This window comes from Poeciliopsis prolifica, unplaced genomic scaffold (assembly GCF_027474105.1).
Source record: "Poeciliopsis prolifica strain line A6 unplaced genomic scaffold, Auburn_PproV2 SCAFFOLD007, whole genome shotgun sequence".
Taxonomy (NCBI): domain Eukaryota; kingdom Metazoa; phylum Chordata; class Actinopteri; order Cyprinodontiformes; family Poeciliidae; genus Poeciliopsis; species Poeciliopsis prolifica.
Window position 1 is genome coordinate 13,035,966 of NW_026562382.1, and position 20,025 is coordinate 13,055,990.

Sequence of the window (20,025 nt, forward strand, 5' to 3'; positions counted from 1 at the left end):
TTGCTCTCTGGAGTCTATCTACGAAAGCTAGCATGTCCGACCACGACTACAACCGGTCGGCTCTTCAAGAGGCCTGCGACAAGGATGTTATTGAGAAAATTGAGCAGGTCGGGGCCTCATCGGATCCTTCTGTTAAAGAACAGAAGGTGAGTTGGGATCACACACCTCTTAAGAACAAAAACAAGAAGCTTATGGAGCCTGAATGTAAGGAGGACACAGCTAACGCTGTTTTTCATGCGATAAGTGAACTCAACGCAAAGATAGACAATCAGACTTACATTGAAAAACGCATCGAAGCCAATACTGTCGCCATTGAGGCGAACAAGAAAGTCATATCTGAGCTTGAAGCCACAGTTAACCTTCTCAAAAAAAGAAAACTCAGAGCTGAGGATCTCCTGTGAAGACCAGGCTCGTTACAAGAGACGCTGGAACCTGAGGGTGACCGGACTGCAAGAGAAAGACGAGGGGAACCTCCGGGAATCCATCATCGGGATCCTAACTTCTGTCTCCGTGGATCGGCTGCGTAATACTGTCTCTACACCGTTCACAGATTGGGGAAAAAAGCCGGTCCCACTTCGGCCAGCAACCGTCCCAGAGCTGTTATCATTCAGTTCGGGATGTGAATCGTGCGGGATGAGGTCTGGCTCCTTGCTACATCGAAAAAAGAAATGCAAATCAGCTTCAAGGAGGACTTTGAAGCTGAACTGTGGGCCCTGGTCCAGGAAGCTAGGAGCAGGGGCAAACGCGCATACCTGAAGGTAGGCTTAATTCTAGGGGTTTAAAAAATATTGTTAAATGTAAGGCTACTTTTCTTTATTGCAAGGAGCAAAAGGCCAATTGTTTTTTCTCTGCAAGAAACTCATTCATCAAGTGAGGAGGCTAAATTCTAGGAACTTCAATGGGGTGATGCAATTCATTTTAGTCATGGTTGTCACATTCAGCTGAGGTTATGATAATGTTTCATAAATTCCCCTGTTCTTTGTTAGAACATATCAGTGACCACTGGGTAACTGTAATAGTGGAGATTGATGGAAACAAGATCATTTTGGTGTGCGTATATGGATATAATAATAAATCGATGAATAGTAAAAAAAAATAAAATATTTATGACACAAAAATCAAAACAAATCTAACATCTACCAATAGTATTTTCTATTATGTCTATGTACAAACTATAGATAGTATTACATTGACTTCACAATAACACAAAAACATGATTTAAACTCAGTAAATTGAAGTCACTGTGCAGCTTTCATACAGTGCTAACATGTCTGTTTTTACACTGAACACATAAGTCAAAACAAGGACCAGCATTTGATTAAAAAGGTGGTACAGATTATGAGAAGGGCATGAAACCGATACTGCAGCATGTGTCTGCCCACCTCCGCTTCAGCCAATCAGAAGCGGCGGAAGCTGCTCCGAAACCAAGCTGCAGCAGAGCAGGGGCTGAAAATTCACTGACCTGAAATAATGAGTCTTCAGAGTTGTTCCTTCATGTTAAACACACTAAAATCACTAATAAGTAACTCGATGTTTGTAAGTAAAACAGCAAGAAAAAAAGAGTCTTTCAGTCATTTAATTGGATTCTTGGGGAAAAAAGTATATGTATGATGACGCTTTGAAGTTTATTCAAATAGATGAATCAATAGTAGTGCAATACATTGTTATAAAAGCCATCCATTAATATTGTACTGGTATTTGCTACATCGACAAATTATTACTGTGACATATTTTGTCTATCAGACATTGTATTGACTGCAGTATTCACTCAACCATACTATTCCATTGAATATTGCTGCTGTCATTCACTTTTATGGTTAAAGGTGTATCACATCAAGCACAATAGATATATAGAGTGCTGTTCCTACAAACATTTGTTGAACAACAACTAACCTAAATTCACATAATGACCCTTTAGTTGTATTATAACATGAACTTGTTTGGGGATGATAGGAAGCGATAGCAATATAAACTGTAGTGAAGAGAAAGAACAGAATTTTAGGTAAGGATTTGCTGCATATTTTCTTCAAATGAATCACAACAAAGACGACACTGAAAGGCAAAAGTTGATTCACAGATTGTCTTCTATGTGCCAGGCTTCAAGTTAAGTTTTCTCAATGCAATATGACTATAACAATGTCAAACAGGGCCAGAATTATCAGAACTTCCCCTTGTGCAGCTCCGCCACCTGCTGCAGCGAGCGTCTTTGGTGTGGGCTGAGTCTGATTCTGCTGCTCACCTCCTGCCATTGGAGGCAGCTGTCACTGCTTGTAACCTATGGATAACAACAGTTCAGGTAAACTTATCAAACTGTATGTATTTTATGGAAAAAAAAGTAAGATCCTTCCCACCATGTTGTTAATGTCCACCATCACTTGGCTTGATCTGTCCAGATGGATGTTTAGGACAGTTGTTTTCACCCAGGCATTGTCTGTGTTGTCGTCCACATAGCCCTCAGACACCTGAGACGCAATCCAGAGTAGATCAAGAAAAACGTCATCATTACTCAACTCAGCAAATAAACATTATTCACAAACAAAACTCAAAATAAAGGATGAAGGAACATGTTACAGCCAGGAAACGACTGGTTTTGTAATGCTCAGCGTAAAATCAAGGACCCACACACAGAGCCTGCTGACGAAAATGGCTTTTAATGAAGAAGTGAACAAAAGAGAACTTAGACACAATAGACTGCTGGACAACACAAATATGGAGTGAGGACCAGGAAACAGGCAGCGTAACGGGAGGAACTAGTGAAAAACAATGAGAATAGCCGACATACATTCTGAAGAAGGAGCCGAAATGACAGGGGAAACAGAGAAGCTCAGGGAGAAGTGGAAGCAGCAATGGTGACATAAGATGATAGAGAGCGCAAAAACTGGCAGCCAAAGGGAACGTGAAAGATAAACAGAAAGATCAAAAACTGAATTTGAGACTAAACTAAAACAAATCAAAGAATCTTAATCTTAGAAAACAAGATAGGCAAAACAAAGAGCATAGATGAAGACATACAAATAATAAACTAAAATAGCAAGACGTAATCAAATAACAGATAATTTTACAGAGATCACAAGCAAACAAATTAGTTTGCTTGTTGCAGTTGGGGCTCCTACATATAAAATTTATATATAAATATGTAAATAAATTACATTTTATATAATTTATATAAAAGGTTATATGTTTGTTTGTTTTTTAAGCTGAACGTAGAAATATTTTTTTTTTTTTAAATGACAATTTCCTGTATCATTTATTTCTGAACAATATCTACTGTCATTTAAAAAAAACAAACTTATTTTATCAGTGGGACTGAGGGAAAAATGGTTCATTGATTTTTTTATATTTTCTTGAAATGATGCAAAATACAAATCCGTGATTCTAATACAGTTACAGTTATCCTTTTTATACGTAAATTACATAAAACAGTAAATAGAAACATTAGCAACTGTGACTAATGGTGAAAAATGTTTAAAGGGTATCAATATTTTTTGCATGGCACTATAAATTGTAAACAGTTTTTTTTTTTTTGTCAGTAAATTCTTATACTATATAGAGAGTGTTTGTCATTGGTAGCTACATAAATAGTAACTTAATGTGTTTCTGCTTGATGTCTGGTGCTAAAATATGAGATATGATAATGCTATCCAATAAATAACCATTTATGAAACAATAGATTATATAAAAACATTACATTTACATGTAGAACGCACATCACAATTCCATTCTTCTGGTTCTGGTCTGCTTTGCATCCCCAGAACCAAGAGAGGAGAAGCAGCTTTCAGCATCTATGCACCAAAAATTTGGAACAAACTTCCAGAAAACTATAAAACAGCAGAAACCCTGACTTCCTTTAAATCTCAACTAAAAACACACCTGTTTAGAATTGTATTTGAAATGTAATATGTAACAATGTATTGTTCATTCCATGATGCATGACTTTGTGTTTTTGTGTTTATGATGTAAAGCACTTTGAAATGTCTTGCTGCTGAAATGTGTTATACAAATAAAATTTGATTGATTGATTGATTGATTGATTGATTGATCGATTGATTGATTCATGAAAAGCAATATTTCTGAATGAAACTGAAGCTAAAACTGACCTTCGTTCCCTCTGACACTTTTGCATCTAGGACTTCAAACAGCTTATTTCCCAGAATTCCCTTTAAATTTCCTGGCAGGTGATCCGCAGAGTCAACAGGACCCTGCAGAAGAACAACAAATGTATCGCTCTGAAACCAAAAACAAAACAAAAAATGAACCAATAACCACTCACCCCAGGCAAAGCTAAAGAGCTAAGGTTCTGGTTCAAAACAGCCAAGAACTCCAGCACAGACTTTGCACTGTCTCGCCACCTGAAAAATTCAATTTCAAGTTCTTTAGATATGAGAGACAAACATTTGAAACCCATTCCAGGATATCAAATGACCTACCGTGTTACCACAAGATCCAGGTTCAAATCTGGACCAAGACGGCCGAGTGCGCCTCTTCCCCTGATGCCCGTCTTCTCTCTTGGGTTTCTAATAATGGCAGGATCCATAAAAGACATCAAGACGATCTCCTAAGGTTACTGAACGTCAGTTATTTATGTTTTAACCCACCTGTAATTATCTAAGACTTCTGGTCCAGATCTGTGATTACAGGGAAAAAGTAGAGATAAAAAAGTTTATGCAAAGCAGATCAAAGAAGTTGGGTCAGTAGAGGGTGATCTCAAAACATACCCGCCTGCACGGTCATTTGCATCTTCAGAATTGAATGAGCTGAAATTGACCTGCCAAAAAGAACAAACAAACATCCAAATCCATAAATTCTAAACACATTTTCTGTGATTTAGAAAATTAATAGCTCTTCCTTCACCTTGGAAACCTTTGAGACTTTCCACATTTTGCCAATTACAACAAAAAGCACTGCATTTTATTCAATTGTGTTCAATAAATCCACAAGAAGTTATGTGTTCCTAATATTTTTTTACAAATAAAAATAATAAAAGTGTGTTGTGCAATTACACAACACACCTGCATGCCTGCTCATCATCAGGAGCTTAAGTGGAGCCAGTCATTCAGGTCATTCTGCACCTGAGTGTGAGCCCATGCCGTTTCCTCTCTAGTTACTTGATCGATTATTCTCTGGATTGACTATTAAACAAAAACCTCGCAGAGTACATCTATGATAACTAACCACAAATCTTCTAACTGCCTCGTTTTGTAACTTTGTCATTTAACAAAATGTGGAAATGTTCAAGGGTAAACGTTTGCAAAGCAGTGTTTGCGAAGTATCTTCCATGGTACTTTTTCCTCTGGAACAGGGAAGCTGTCTGGGTGTTGAAGCTGACGGGACTTCTCTTGGAAGCCGTCTTCTTTTTTTGGTATCCTCAAAGAGTTGGAGGATTCATCTGGTATAGTTGAGGCTGCAGGAAAGAGTCAACAAGAAAAACAGTAAACAAGTAAAACAATTACATAACTCTATGAACAGAAAGGTTCATGTGAATTTAAGAGTATGTCTGAGGAGGCTTTAACGGTTTGTACCCTGTGGTTGAGTTTCTATTGCAGAAAAACCCTGAGATTTCAGACTGTCAACAATCCACTGCAGTGATTTGTTTGACTGGGTGACCTGAAGACACAAAGTAACCAGTGAATTAACAAGCTGATGGAGAAGGGTGGAAATCAAACAATTTATACGGCGATATAAATTAAATGAGTCACTAAATCAGTTCATAACCTGTTCTTCTAGTTTCTCCATCCGTTCAGTTAAGGTGGTAACCCTCAAGAAACAAGCAAAAGTAACATGAGTGACTGAGATTTAGATTAGCTCATTAATAATGAAAATAAATTTTTAAATTTTTTACATCATTGTGAGTAAATGACATAAGAAATGACAAAAGAAATGTCATTTAATTACAATTTATATATCAAAACATATTATCCACATAGATAAAACAAAAATTAAGAGTTGGAATGCTAATTTCTTGATAACTGAGTTTGAATGATCAAATATACAAAAATATTGAGGGCTGCACTGGTAGCACTGCTGCCTTGAAACAAGAAGGTTCTGGATTCAAATCCCAGCCTTGCATCTTTCTGCATGGGGTTTGCATGTTCTCCCTATGCATGTGTGGGTTCTCTCTTGGTACTCCGGTTTCCTCTGGTCTTTCTAAATTCTCCTTAAGTGTGTGTATGTGCATGGTTGACCCTGTGATGCCCTGCAACAGATGGATAGGGCATGACCTCACTAGGTTGCAATCCCGTTAAGAGTGTAAAATGATGGATGGATGGATGGATGGACGGACGGACGGATGGACGGACGCTCAATAATATTGGGTTTAAGCTTCAATGTGAGTTTAACTCAATGATTGTAATTTTAAAAGTCTGAGCCACAAGACCCTAAAATGAGGCAAAATTATTTAAAAAAGAGAAACTTAAACATAAGAATTTCCGATATAAAATCCCCCATTTCAGTAAAGATTCTGCATGGCTTTCATTCAAAAGCTTACACAGAAGTATTTAGAGTTATTAGCCAATCAATATCTGGATTTGAGACAGCAGAGAGTAACTTTCTCCAGATTTTACTTTTGAGATGTATCCAGAACGTGACTCTCCGTGCTCCTGCTCTGCTCCTGCTGCGCAGACAGCAGGTATCTGTCCTTCATCAAGGCCTCCCAGGATAATAGCTCCTCTTCTTCTTTCTGAGAAAGCTGCTTCTCTGGAAAAAAACAAAAAAAGTTGTATCACCGTCACCTGTGTGGTCTCAGCTGTAAGATTCCGCAGGCCTCCATGAAAAACACACTTGGACTTGTTCATGTCACTGTCTGCATTGGTTTAATTTAAATACCACTGTAGTATATAGACATAAACAGACAGTGTTGTGCTACGCACTCAAACAGCAGACGTTGACGCATGATTGGTTACAAATAATCATTTCTTTATGTTTGTTTGAAAATGCAATTATAAATCTGATTGAATGAAGAATTGACAAGACAAACCTTTGCAAAAAATTGACAATGCAAATTTCTGATCGGTTTACTTTTAGTAAAACAGAAATAACTACAAATAATTACGAGAAAGGATGTATTCTTGGAACTAAATAGAGAACACCTCTTGTAAACTATCACACATTTAGAAATTAGGGATTATTGCCTTACTGAAGTCTGTAGATCGGATTGGAGCCTTGAACAGCACAATTTTTCTGATGAGGAGGTAGAGATGACTGAAGATGATGAAAGGAGGTGGGGCAGCTGGGCGGCTGTAATACTCTTTGATCAGCTCATATCTTTGAAACTTCCAGATACTATCCGTGTTGTCATGAATCTCCTCAAACGTGTAGCTGTTACAGGCAAAAGATGAACAGATTCATTATGTTGGGAACCAAATTTAAACAAAGGTGTGGCGCTAAGGACTCACTTAAATATGGCTATGAGGAGGTTGAGGAGCAATATGTTGGCAAACAGCAAATAAACACAGAGCATGACGATGGTGAGCCACTCAGGGAAGACCGGCATTTGGTCTTCATTTAGCACAGGACACTTGGGCTTCAGAGGATCCCTCCCATTCATGCTGCATGAATTTATATCAAATTTAGCATCTGCAGGAGACAAAACACAAACTAGAAACTCCTTGCAATCAACAAGAAAACATGTCTTTCATTGCCTCATGTAATATTTTCCCAGACATAATAGAACTACACAGTACGCTTCTCCACTCACTGTCAATGTTATCAGGGAAATTTCCAAATATAATGAGATACGGCTCATAAACAGCCCCACGCATGATCCAGTCCAGCCGATTGTCATTATGGATGAGGATGCCTTGTTTGGCCACACCGTACGCCACGACCCAAATGCTCAGCAGAAACATGAAGAAGAACATGTCCATCATCTGGAGCATAAAATTACACCAGTTAGAGGACAAAACGATTAGCCGCCATTACAGACATGTGCCAGGCCGGGATTTGAACCCAGGACCTTCTTGCTGCAACAGTGTTACCAACTGCGCCACTGTGCAGCCCTCATTTTAAATCCACCATGGCTTCAAATACAGTTTATTTTTGGGTCATTTTTAATAATCTAAGAACATATATCTACAGCTCTAGGCTATCAACATGATTTTAAAAAGTCAGTACTGTACTGTTGTTTCCCCATTTCATCCAGTTCATAATTTAAAACTCATGCAAACTCCTCACCATCTTCTTGACTATGATGATTGTAGGTCCCAGTGTTCGACTGATGGTGAAGATTGCCATGAGACGGAGGCAGAAGACCACAAAGTCGATGCACAGGATGATTTTACCTGGGTAAAACAACTTAGTTGTCAACCTGAGGTAAAAAAATAAATAAAATAAAATGAGAATTTGGTGAGTCACACATTATTGAATAGCTTGAAAGACTTTCCATGTCTCTCTGAGAGACAGAGAGGGTACCTGAATGCAACTCCTAGACAGAACAGCACGATGGAGATGACATCCAAAATGTTCCACATCTCATGAATGTATCGCTTGGCTTTCTTACGAAATCCAAAACCATCAGGATCGTAAAACAGCTGAAACAGAGATTTAAACTGAGATGTCAGGATGTTACTGTCTGTCATTATATATTTATTCTGAATAAGTCATATTTGATCTCTAATCTGGACAGCTTTAAATGTTGAAACAGTTAAAAAATAAAATATTTGTACTCTTAGATTTTATGTTTTGAAGAGGAATCAACATGTCTACATAAAGGATACAGAAATCCACACATTTGTATTGTTGCAGTAGAAATTCTGGAAGGGAGTTGGGAATTATTTTGGGGTTCTAGAGAAGAGAGTCCATTGGATAGCTAAGACTTTGGTGGTGTGTCTGTAGTGATGGACTCTGTTGTGGTAAAGAGAGAGCTGAGCTGAAAGGTGGAGCTTTCAAATTACCCATCAATCTACGTTCCCACCATCTTCTATGGGCTTTGGGTTGACCAAGAAAAAGATTGCAGGCACAAGCAGCAAAAATCTGTTTTTTGTTTCTGATTTTTCAAAAATCAGAGCTGCCGCACTTCCACATTGAGAGGAGCCACTTGAAGTGGCCTGGGCTCTGGTTAGGAGGCCTAATGGATGCCTCCATGGTGAGGTGTCCCAGGTACATTCCACCAAGAGAAAACCCATTTTTAAGGTTTTTACACATCTTTAGGGGTACATTTAAGTCTAGAAGCTGTGGTATATTTATCAATGAATGTCCGTTACATTTACAGCATCTCACCTGTCTGATCTCTTCACACACCAGAGAGAACAACCAGATGTATAGCACCAGCTCTACTATGGATGGTGTACTCTGGAAGTCGACCATCAGGACCACAGCAAAGAGGAGCAGGAAGGCGAAGTATGAGACGATGTTTCCATAAAACTTGACTTGAGGAGAACAGTACAGTCCAACCAGTTTGGACCAACAGCCCAGAGGCTCCGCATTCGGCTTACTATTGGCAGAAACAGATTTGTGTGCAAAAATTAATTATCAATATAACTAAATTTTTCTCTGGATGATGTCATCGCGTCTAAAAAGGAACAACAGATAAGATCACAGAAAATAACTTTGGAAATGTGAGGCTTTACAACTTACCAGGTTTTCATTGATAAAATGAAAACACCATTAATAACTCACCTGAAAACCACAAATCTTGTGTAGATCAGAGGGAAGAAGACCATGCAGACCAGCACCCTCCACACAGGATTTTCAACTGAAAGCTTACCACACCAGATCTGAGAAAGAAGAGCCTAAAACAAAAGCTTCTTATCAAGATTTTTGATGAATTACTCAGGTACAAGAAAACAGACTGTCTTTGAATCGTTTCTAGTGATCTTTAAGATTGGAGAAAACAGATGTATTCAAGATGTTGAATTACTTATCTTTAAATTATTAAATATCTTTTCATTATTAAATATGCAGTACCATGTAAAAGAAGGTTGAAATTTGGTCTGTGACCTGATAGCACAGTTTAATGTACGACATGTATTAATTTTTACAATCTAAATAAAAATCTGCTTCACCTGAACACCTGACTGAGCCACAAAGTTTTTATCATTGGCCTCAAGTGCCAGCCTCAGACTCGTTGTCTTGCCCCAAAAGGATGAGATTCGAACCAGCAGCTTCTGGGCACGCTCCTTATCACTTTTGTAGCACTGGTTGAACACCCCTAAGAACACACATGCAGGTCAATAAATCCCACCTCTACGTGTACATGTTCTCTTTACCTATGTCTCATACCAATCGCATGGTTTTCATAGTGCTTGGCGAGCTCCAGCATTTCCTGAGGCTCGTCTGCATCGATTGACTCCTCTGCCATTTTTTTCAGGATCTTACTGGCAGCCAGAGCAGCAGGCATGCAGTCTCTACACTGCGTGCACACACAGAAATACCGAGTTGCAAACATAAACCACTTTGAAGACACTTTCATTTTACATGTACAGGAGTTTTTAATCACCTGATCCCAGGCAATTTCAGACAGCTCCTTGTTGTTCTGAATAATTGCCCAAAGGAAAAGGTCACTGCCTGGATCCCTCTGGACTTCAGCTCTGTTCTGTCCCGACGGGTCCTGGATCATTGTCTGATCTTTAGATAACTGGAAAAAATATCAGCAATTGAGATTTTGAGTTAACTGGTCAGGTGTAGTCTCCATTAAGCTGCCAGATATGGAGAAGTAATGGAAGTCTTAGAAATACATTTGATTTTTATCAAATGCTAAACAAATAAACTCATTACTGACATTTTGAACAGGAATTAACCCAATCACATCCCATGAACAAGAGGCAAATGCCAGGGGTCCTGTTTGAAGGACACGATGCACAGCTAATGACCAGGACAGTACCATCCCTACAATAAAGCATGGTGGTGACACCATCATGCTGTGCTAAGGTTTTCCAGCATCAGGAACTGGCAGATTTTTCAAGATAGAGAAAAAGATGAATGCAGAAACCTCAAGCACCATTCAGGATATAAACCTGCTCAAGAGCATTTTGACCTCAAACTGGGGCCAGAGTCCATTTGACAAAGCAGATCTCTAGAAGAATGGGCGAAACTGCTTGTGGAGTCATATTCAAAAGACTTCAGGTTGTAATTGCTGCCAAAAGTGGATCAACAAAGTATTAAACAAATGCATGTGATTTCTTGGTTTGCCAGTTTTTAATACATTTGCAAAAGTATCAAAAACATTTTTCCACGTTATAACAATGACGTACTTGTGAGTACAACTTTGAAGTAAAAAGTAAGTTTAATACAGTTTGGAAAAATGATGTTACATAACAATCCAAGGTAGAGTCCTTTCTGGATACCCTGAACATTTTTATTTTCATTCTGGATAAATAAATAAATAAATAAATGTATTTTTCCAACTAAAAATTTTTGTGTTTGCGACTGAAACATTTTTCACATTTATTAATCTCCAGCCTTTGAGAAATAAATGACTTAATTTTTCCCATAAATCTTTACACCATTCATTATAGACTTCCAAAGCATATGTTGAAATAATTTTAAAAAATGCTTCACCTAACAAAGTAGAGGAATAGCAGGACAGTTATGCCAGGCTGCTGTTTGTGGACTGGAACTCTGCATTCATCTTGATTAGCAGCCCATCTCTAAATGTTGCATAACATACATCTGCTTGTGGATAATAAAAATCCCTGCCACCAGTGTAATGGCCACAGTCCATTAGAATGGTCCCACATCAATCCATGCTGATGCTCAGCGTAGGAGCTTTGTGTGTTGAACCCAGTCCTCTACTGTCCTTAAGCCCATTATTGTCTTATTCACAGAAAAAGTCATTCTCATAGGACTAGTCACAAAATGGGATGGCTCTGGGTACAAAGTGAAGGTAAGGAAACTCAGAAACTGTTGCACTGAAACCAGTTAAGCACAACCTCAAAATAATAAAAACAAAAGAGCTTATAATTAATTTCAGGAGGAAAGGGAATGTTTATTCAACTATCTACAGGCAAAAGGGGGAAATGGTGTCCAGTCTGAAATTCCTTGGCACACACATCTCTGAAGATCTCTAATTTTTTCTGAAACCTGTTTCTTGAAAGTGTGGAAATACAATATGTGTGGTTTAGAACATAATAAAGAGTCTGATTTAACCTGTGAAAAAACCGTGGGCTGAAGAGAAAAGAGAATAAAAGGATGAAAGATTCTGGAAGATGTAGAAAAATTGCACAAAAATGAATGATCTAAAATTCAATCTCTGCCTGAAATGTTAAAGAAGACCAAGTGAAAAATGCTTGTACAAGGCATTAGCAGAAGAGGTGCTTGTATATTTGAGACTGCTCATCAAAAAAACACAACTAATATCATAAACTGAATAAAATTCAGAATTATATATACTCACAGATGATGAGATGTCCTCTGTGGACATGTCAAGATGGTATGTCATGATGGATGGAGGATAGATGTGCTGTGTGAATTTTCCCAGCAGGTGGCGCACTTCATCAGAGACATGAGTCAGTGAGATCTTGACTCCTGCTGGAACATGAACCCTTTGGCCCAGTGCCCGTCTCCTGACTCCTAACTCAAGGTTCATCCTCTTGGCCAACTTGTATAAGAAGAAGCAGTTGGGGAGATGTTTGTAGAGCTCACAAAGATCGTCATCATCCTTCAGGAACTCCCTCAGACACAAACCACTCTCCAGGAGAAGACTCACAAACTCAGGCTTGTTGCCAACCAGGGCTAAAGTCATTGCCGGATGGAGGTCTTCAGACTAAAAAAAGAAAGGAAGAACTTTCTTATGTTGGTGAAAAACAGTCATATGTCATAAAAGTGACAATTTTAAATATATATATATATATATATATATATATATATATATATATATATATATATATATATATATATATATATATATATATATATTTTACATGATAATATATATATATATATATATATATATATATATTTTACATGATAATATATATATATATATATATATATATATATATATATATTTTACATGATAATATATATATATATATATATATATATATATTATATATATATATATATATATATATATATAATATATATATATATATATATATATATATATATATATATATATATATATATATATCTTTAGACCGGAATTTAATTTTATGTAGAAATTTAACTGCAGAGTTTCAAATGGTTTTTCAATTTATGCTTGTGGTGAATGCTCTTACCACCACATCATGATAATATTTATTTTCTTTTTATATTAGTTATTAATATATTAAATGTTTATGTTTTGTTCACTTTTTTTAAGGAATTAAATTGAATTTTTTCTGCTTTGAATACTTTTTTGTCCTTGTTTGAATCTGGTCCCTCACAATGCTCAAAGAAACATCATAAATTAACCATTTTCTCTACAATACGTGTGGTGCACCAGATCAGCTCTCCAACAAACCTGACTTTTCATTATTTAGTTGAAAGAATGAGGCATGTGCTACTACTTGAATCCAAGAAAATAAATAAATAAATAAATATTTTACAATCTATAGTGTTGAAAGTCGCATCACTGCTGATCTGTTTGTTCTGACTCTATATTGACCTGCTTTTCTAAAGTTAGACAAATTTATTGGTGGAATAATTTCAATAAATTTCAAATCTGAATCCTTTTTTTTCCAACCGGCACAGTGGTCTGAATCAAACCCACCTTCCATATGCTTTGCTCAGTGAAAATCTCAGTCTTAGCTAAGTCCACTCGATTCCAGGTGATAGCCAGCGCCAGCTGCCTCTTCCAGGACTCACCTCCTTGTGATTCATCAGTCCTCGAAGCTGAAGGTAGAATACTGACAGGTAAATGTCATCAGAATATTTATTGCACACACACTTATTCACTTTTACTTAAGCCAATAACACCTATAACAGGGGCTGCACAATGGCGCAGTGGGTATCACTGTCGATTCCCGGCTCGGGGTCTTTCTGCACAGGGGTTTACATGTTCTCCCTTTGCTTGCGTGGGTTCTCTCCAGGTACTCCAGCTTCCTCCCACAGTCTAAAAACATGACTGTGGGAGGAATTGGTCTTTCTTAATTCCTGGTGTGAGTGTGTTTGTGCATGGCTTGCCCTGCGACAGACTGACGACCTGTCCAGGGTGTACCCTGCCTCTCGCCCAGAACGTTAGCCGGAGGTAGGCACCAGCAACTCCCAACTCCAATAGGAACAAATGTGTAAAAAAATGGATGAACCCCTATAACAAACAGTTTAAGAAGTAGAGAAGTAGCTTTGGTTGTAACGATCGGAAAACTCATAGACGAAAGTTTGTGGAAGACGAGAAGACTGCAGATGTCCAAAAGTACCTAAGTAAGATGATGGATGACATGCAAACACAGAAGAAAACTAATTGATGGAAACTTGAGGGGAAGCATTTCAAGCAGTTAGATGACTCATCATAATATGAGCATTAATGGAGTGGTCAGTGGTGTGGACTCACACTGTTTTAGTGTGTAGGGTCGACTACACAACACGCATTAACCATGCACTGAAGGGATGCTCAGGAGGAAGCATTGCATGTCTTGTGAAGTGGTCTTCAACCACATTTGATACTTTTGACTTGTTACTGTGCGTTTTAAGAAGTAACATAATCCTCTCTGAGAGAGGATTAAGTCAATGCTGTGTTGGGCTTTTGGACTGCACTCAGTCCATTCAAACATTTACACAGTATCTTCCAAAGTACTCCAGAAATTCACACACTTTGTCCACACTATAAGAAAAAACTGTATATTAAGATTAGTATGATTTTATGTTAGAGGACAGCCCAAAGAACTGCAAAGTTACAAAAGGAGATAAAATATTTTTTCGGTTTATTTTTGTTTCTATCAAATAAAGCTATGTTCTCGCATGATAGAACATTAATTTCTGAGTCTTGTCACAGAATTGGATTTAGGTGGAATTTGACTGGACCTTTCTAATACAAGAAAATGCTTTGATCTAAACGATATCATTGAAGCTCTGACTGTAATGTTAGGGGTGTTTCACAGGAAAGTTAACTTTTACTCCAGTCTCAGGTCTTTTGCAACCTCCAAAAGGTTTTCTTTCAGGACTGATCTGTGTTTAGTTCCATCTGACCAGCTTTTCTGCTCCTGCTGAAGTAAAAACATTCCTGCGGCATGATGCTGGGACCATTGTGAACATTTCGAAGGAATTGATTCCCCCCACCCCCGTCCATATTTAATTTCTGCCAAAATAAAATTATTTTGGTGTTATTTGCCATGTTGGTCTTAGGGTTTTATTTAAACAATTCAACAAACTCTTCTATAAAAGCCAGATATTTCAAGTGTATAAATTTCAAGTTGTCCTGTCTGCAAATACTTTTATCTCAAGTATGAATCTCTGCAGCTTCTCCAAAGTTACTATGAACAGTTTCTCAAATTATGTTCCCCTTGCCTAGCCTATCAGTCTAGCCATATCTTTGTAGATTTCCAGTATGAACAATTGTACCTCTGCTTTTTCCCTCGGCTCCTCTGTGTGTTTGATGGTTTTTTCTCTAAGGTGTATGTCTCTAATGTTTGAGACCTTCACACAGCACCTGGATTTATAGTGAGTATAAAGGGACTGATTTTATGGATGGAGTATTAGAATAAAAGTAAAAATCATGTATCAATTTCATGCCATCTACTTTGTGTTGTCCAACTTCATAAAATAACAATGGAATACGAGTACACTGTAATCTGAAATTGTAGAAAGCCAGAAAGAGGAAAAGTGTTGTAGGATTTTAAAATCAAAGTCTTTTGTAAGGCGTTGTTGTCACTTTACCTTTGAGAAGAGCTTTTAGGATGGCCACATCCAAATCCACTCCCCCCTGATCGTCCTCCCTTGCTTTGAATATTGTCAGCAAATCAGACATCTTGAGGATGTCCTGAATCTGGAAATAGAGCAAACACTTGATTATACCCAGAATGCTGTTTGAGGAGGTTTACTGCTAAAAAAGACAGATATTAAAATGTGACCTAAGAGAAGATTTAATGAAGCACATCAGATTACATGTCTCCTGTTTTAGGTCAGGTAGTACAAACAAAATTATTTCTATTAGCTAGTATTTTCTTCAAATTTGGAAGTTCAAATATATTAAGTTTACCATGCCTTTACACATTTTTATAAAGCTTGTGATGTGATGCCTTGACGAGCTTCTAAAAGATTTATTAACACTATTTGTGTTAAATAAAGACACATTTCAGTTCAATTCAATTCATTTTAAGTAAATTTAAACTACTTTATTGATCCCAAAGGAAATTAATGTTATTGTAACTCATTTAATTAAATAGTGATTGTAGATGGTGATGGCTGTTGGCCATCACCATCTACACAGACATACTATAGACATACTATAGTTGTCTGTGTTACAAAAAATTTGAAGAAACCTCTTACTGAAGACACACTGTTTTTCAATGAAAGTCACATAAGGAGGATGGCCGTGGATGTCCATAATTGATTTCGTATAAAATTCTTTTTTGCACCCCTCATCACCCGTTGAACAGTACCAGCCTTTTTAATCAGGTTGTTGAGCTTTTTAAGGTGCCTGGTTCTGATGCTGCTGACCCAACAAGTGACGGCAGATGAGATATGCAACGTCTTGCTGCATATTTTGCTGGGTGGTTTAGAACAGGGGGAAACGCTCTCTTGCTTTTGCTGATGGCTGAGAAAAGTTGAAATGATCTCTTTCTGTGAAAATGTATAAAAAGTTTTTTTTGAAGAACTGCATATAAAAAAAGGATTCAGAGCTCTGCAACTTTGGGATCCTGTATGGTTCTTACACTTTTTGTGGGCATTGTTTTGCTGCCTTGGCCTTTTTTTAGGCCAACAAGAGGTTTGACTCAGCTCTCAAACCCAACAGTGCCATATTCCCCAAACGCCGTTCTGTGGCCGTCCCAGGCAACTTGCCCATATGACCCATATCTAAATATCAAAACCGCCTCAGTATTCTATTATGGTGTGGAGCATCATCAGTACCTTTTCTGTTGCCTTCATAATCTCATGTGGTTTGAACTTTGCATACTCTTGACCAAAAGACTTCTTCATCTTCTGTTGGATGAGGGAGCTGGTGCCCCGTTCTCCAAACATCTGAGCAATAACATCTGCTATTCTCCCAGAGCCCTCCAGGATCACACATGGTGTGCCATTGATCATGGCGTTGTAGATGGTCTGAGAGGAGACACAAAGGAAAGGTGAGATTACTGGAATATCAAATGTGGACAGTAGACTCAAGAAAATGCTGACTCACATCGAGGGTGCCCGGTCCTCCATCCAATGCCACACATACCACTGGGATGGTCATAGAACTCTCTGGATGGCAAAATAAATAAAACACTTATTTACAGTCAAAAAAAATAATAATAATGAGAACTAATCTTCTTTTTACCGTTGTTTCCAAGATTTCTGCCTGAGATGTGTTTCTCTAGTTTTGCACGCAGCTCATTCTCCACAAGATAGCGTCCATTGGTTCCATCATCAACCAGCAAGAAGTGGGTATGATTGTTATCTAGACAGGCCAGAGCACCCTGACCTTGTGTGTCAATAACATAATTAGCTGGGAAGCAACCCTGCAGACAAACAAAATGCAAACTATGAAGAAAACCCACAAATCCATGCATAATGTGAAGCGTGTGTTCATCTTACTTCTTTATTTATCAATTTGTCCCTGTTGTGAATTACTCCCCAAGTTGCCACTCCAATAGTCACTACTTGCCCCTGCATATTACTCAAGCCGTACTCCCTCACAGCCTGTCCCACATGCTTCATCACACCAGAGTGGGTACCACCAGTGATGATCCATGCACCTATAGAAGATGAAGCATCGCTGAGTGTTGTTTTGGCTGACATTCATCACACCTATCTCTACTTTTCTGTCTGTGTCACCTGTGGTCTGGGCAACTTTGATAAGCCCTCTGCGAAAAGTCTTCTGCAGGTTGGACTTCAGGTAGAAATTTTTGGCTCCTCCAGTCACAGATATGAGCAGATTTGGAGGCGAAAGTTTCCATTGCTGAGTCAGTAACTCGTAGAGCACCTCAGCTTTGGTGTCTGCCGACACTCGTACATACTGGCAATGAACATACAAGAAGTGGCATGAGAAGGTGTAGTATACATTTACAGTGCCTTACAAAAATATTCCTACATGGGCTTTTCCCCAAAAAATTTCTTTGCCTAACTACAGCCATGTGGAGATATTGTTTATGCATCAAAATTACAGATATAACAGAAACATGTGATTGAAAAAGTCAAAGCTTGGAACTTTTGTGCATAAAAAACATGGTTATTTGTATTAAAATAATAAGATATGCATTTAAAATTTTTAAAAATTGTAAAAATTGCATAGCCTATATTTTTCTTCCAAATCACGATTGTGTCTAAGTTAGATTATTACAAAAATGTAATTGCAATCCACGATTGTATTGTAGCCTTAAAATACAATCAGGTTAATCTTTTTTTATTTCTTAACTGGCTGTCGATGTAATCGATTACATGATTGTATTGTAATTATACAGTACAATCATAAAAAAATATCAAAAAGTTTAAGGGGATAAGTATTTTGTAACATTCACTCATCAGGCAATCAAAAGTGTTTGGCCCAAAGTGTTTAGACCAAATCAAAAGAGAAAATAACAAAAATGCTTTAAAAATATATTCCAGAAAACTGCAAAACAGCTTAAATACAGAGTTCTTTTAAATCAAGCCTACAACACCCACCCCTTGTTCAGAGTTGGAGATAGGACTATTTTACCTTGCTTGTCTTTTGCCCCAAACCATCAAAGCAGATGTCTCCAAAAGCATCTGTTGAATCATTACGGGTATGTTTTTCTTTGTCCCAGGTTTCCCCGATGAAGTCCTCTGGCTTGATGGCTTCAGCAATGTGGTCATCCTCTAAGTATCCACAACGACATAGTTCCTCTTTGCTGTGAAAAAAACACAAATTACTTGATGTCACATTTCTATGTTGGTGGAAGAGGTTTGGACATGTGTGTTTAGCATTATGATAGTGATGTTACTGTATTGCCTTGGTATTCTTTACAATCCTCACAGTGATTCAGAAATATTGGGGAAAATAATATAAGCTGATCTGATTTCTCTTGCATCAATCCACTTTTTTTCTATCCGTTCTATCAGATAAATTAAGATCCAAAATATTCAGCTGTAAAATTACAAGATTGTCAGAACTGGACATTTTTAGAATGCATCAAACAATTTAACAAAATTCAAAGTTTTGGTTGCTTCTTTAACAATACAAAACAAAACAGTTCTGTAAACAGTTGTTGGTGTTTCATAGCACTGGAATTGGAAACACAGCAGTGACTCAAAATGAGATTTAACTGCAGTCAGATCAGTTTCCTCTCATTATTAGTAAAACATTCCATCAAAACTACAAGCACAGTTTGAACAGTAGTGACTCATCCTACCTGGGATCCTTCTGGAAAAAGGAGCATTTCTTTTTTGAGATGTTCTGCTTGATCCATGAGGTAAATTCAGGTCGCTGGGAAGAAGGTGTTGTTTTGGTTGCCAGAAAAGGATCTAAATGTGACTGACTCTCATCTCCGTTCATGGTGGAGTAACAAAAGGATTGGTGGTGATCAGATTGAAGTCAGGCTGCAGCATGGCAGGTGAGAGCAGTCTCTGCAGCCTCTGTGCTAGCAGACAGTCTCCTCTGCATCAGAGCTGTGCAGGGCGGAAATACTGCTGAGTAACTGACCCTGAGCTCTCTGGACAGTGCAGATTGCATGCATTACTGCTATTACTGACATGGGGAGGGACTAAAGCATCAGATTTCTTCAAAATCCATAAAAATGATCTATTTTAAAAGTAACACAAAGTGTAAATTGTGAAAAATAATAATAATTATATGAAGGTATTTCAGTTTTTTCAGATTTATCCCAGTGTTTTGGAAATCATTCACAGTACTCCTTAAATTTACTTATATCACAATTACAAGCATCAATGAATTGTATTGGAGTTGTTTATGGAAAACACAAAGCAGTGAATAAATGAAGTGAAAGGAACATTTTTTTCACAGGATTTTCTGAAAGGTGTAGACATTCCCCTACATAAAATTCAGAGCAAAAA

At 37.7% G+C, this 20,025-nt stretch overlaps 1 protein-coding gene across 2 annotated transcripts; it reads right to left on the reverse strand.

Annotated features, from left to right (window-relative positions):
* Positions 1 to 1,579: 1,579 nt before the first annotated feature.
* On the reverse strand, positions 1,580 to 19,619 carry LOC129361483 (transient receptor potential cation channel subfamily M member 2-like). Of its 2 annotated transcripts, XM_055032352.1 has the most exons (31): positions 19,365 to 19,619; positions 18,692 to 18,863; positions 17,830 to 18,010; positions 17,590 to 17,750; positions 17,333 to 17,513; positions 17,195 to 17,256; positions 16,924 to 17,115; positions 15,730 to 15,838; positions 13,628 to 13,749; positions 12,329 to 12,697; positions 10,433 to 10,570; positions 10,216 to 10,345; positions 9,999 to 10,144; positions 9,613 to 9,725; positions 9,214 to 9,427; positions 8,407 to 8,525; positions 8,170 to 8,302; positions 7,694 to 7,865; positions 7,392 to 7,572; positions 7,133 to 7,314; positions 6,561 to 6,693; positions 5,713 to 5,755; positions 5,520 to 5,604; positions 5,283 to 5,401; positions 4,716 to 4,765; positions 4,596 to 4,625; positions 4,428 to 4,514; positions 4,271 to 4,349; positions 4,098 to 4,199; positions 2,352 to 2,462; positions 1,580 to 2,275 (listed from the first exon to the last, which is right to left on the reverse strand). In XM_055032352.1, exons 1-31 carry the CDS (start codon positions 19,505 to 19,507, stop codon positions 2,159 to 2,161), a joined length of 4,176 nt encoding a protein of 1,391 aa, XP_054888327.1. In that variant the 5' UTR covers positions 19,508 to 19,619; the 3' UTR covers positions 1,580 to 2,158. The 2 variants fall into 2 exon arrangements, with proteins under 2 accessions (XP_054888327.1, XP_054888328.1); XM_055032353.1 differs by lacking the exons at positions 1,580 to 2,275; positions 2,352 to 2,462; positions 4,098 to 4,199; ... (3 more) ...; positions 4,716 to 4,765; positions 5,713 to 5,755 and having other exon boundaries at positions 5,301 to 5,401.
* Between the last annotated feature and the right edge of the window lie 406 nt (positions 19,620 to 20,025).

Coding starts and splice junctions, on each gene's coding strand:
- LOC129361483 (XM_055032352.1), bottom strand. CDS start 19,507: ATGAACGGAGATGAGAGTCAGTCACATTTAGATCCTTTTCTGGCAACC. Junction 18,011..18,691: donor TGGGGCAAAAGACAAGCAAG/GTAAAATAGTCC, acceptor GTTCATTGCCAG/TATGTACGAGTGTCGGCAGA. Junction 10,571..12,328: donor CAGAGGACATCTCATCATCT/GTGAGTATATAT, acceptor TATTTTTTCCAG/TTATCTAAAGATCAGACAAT.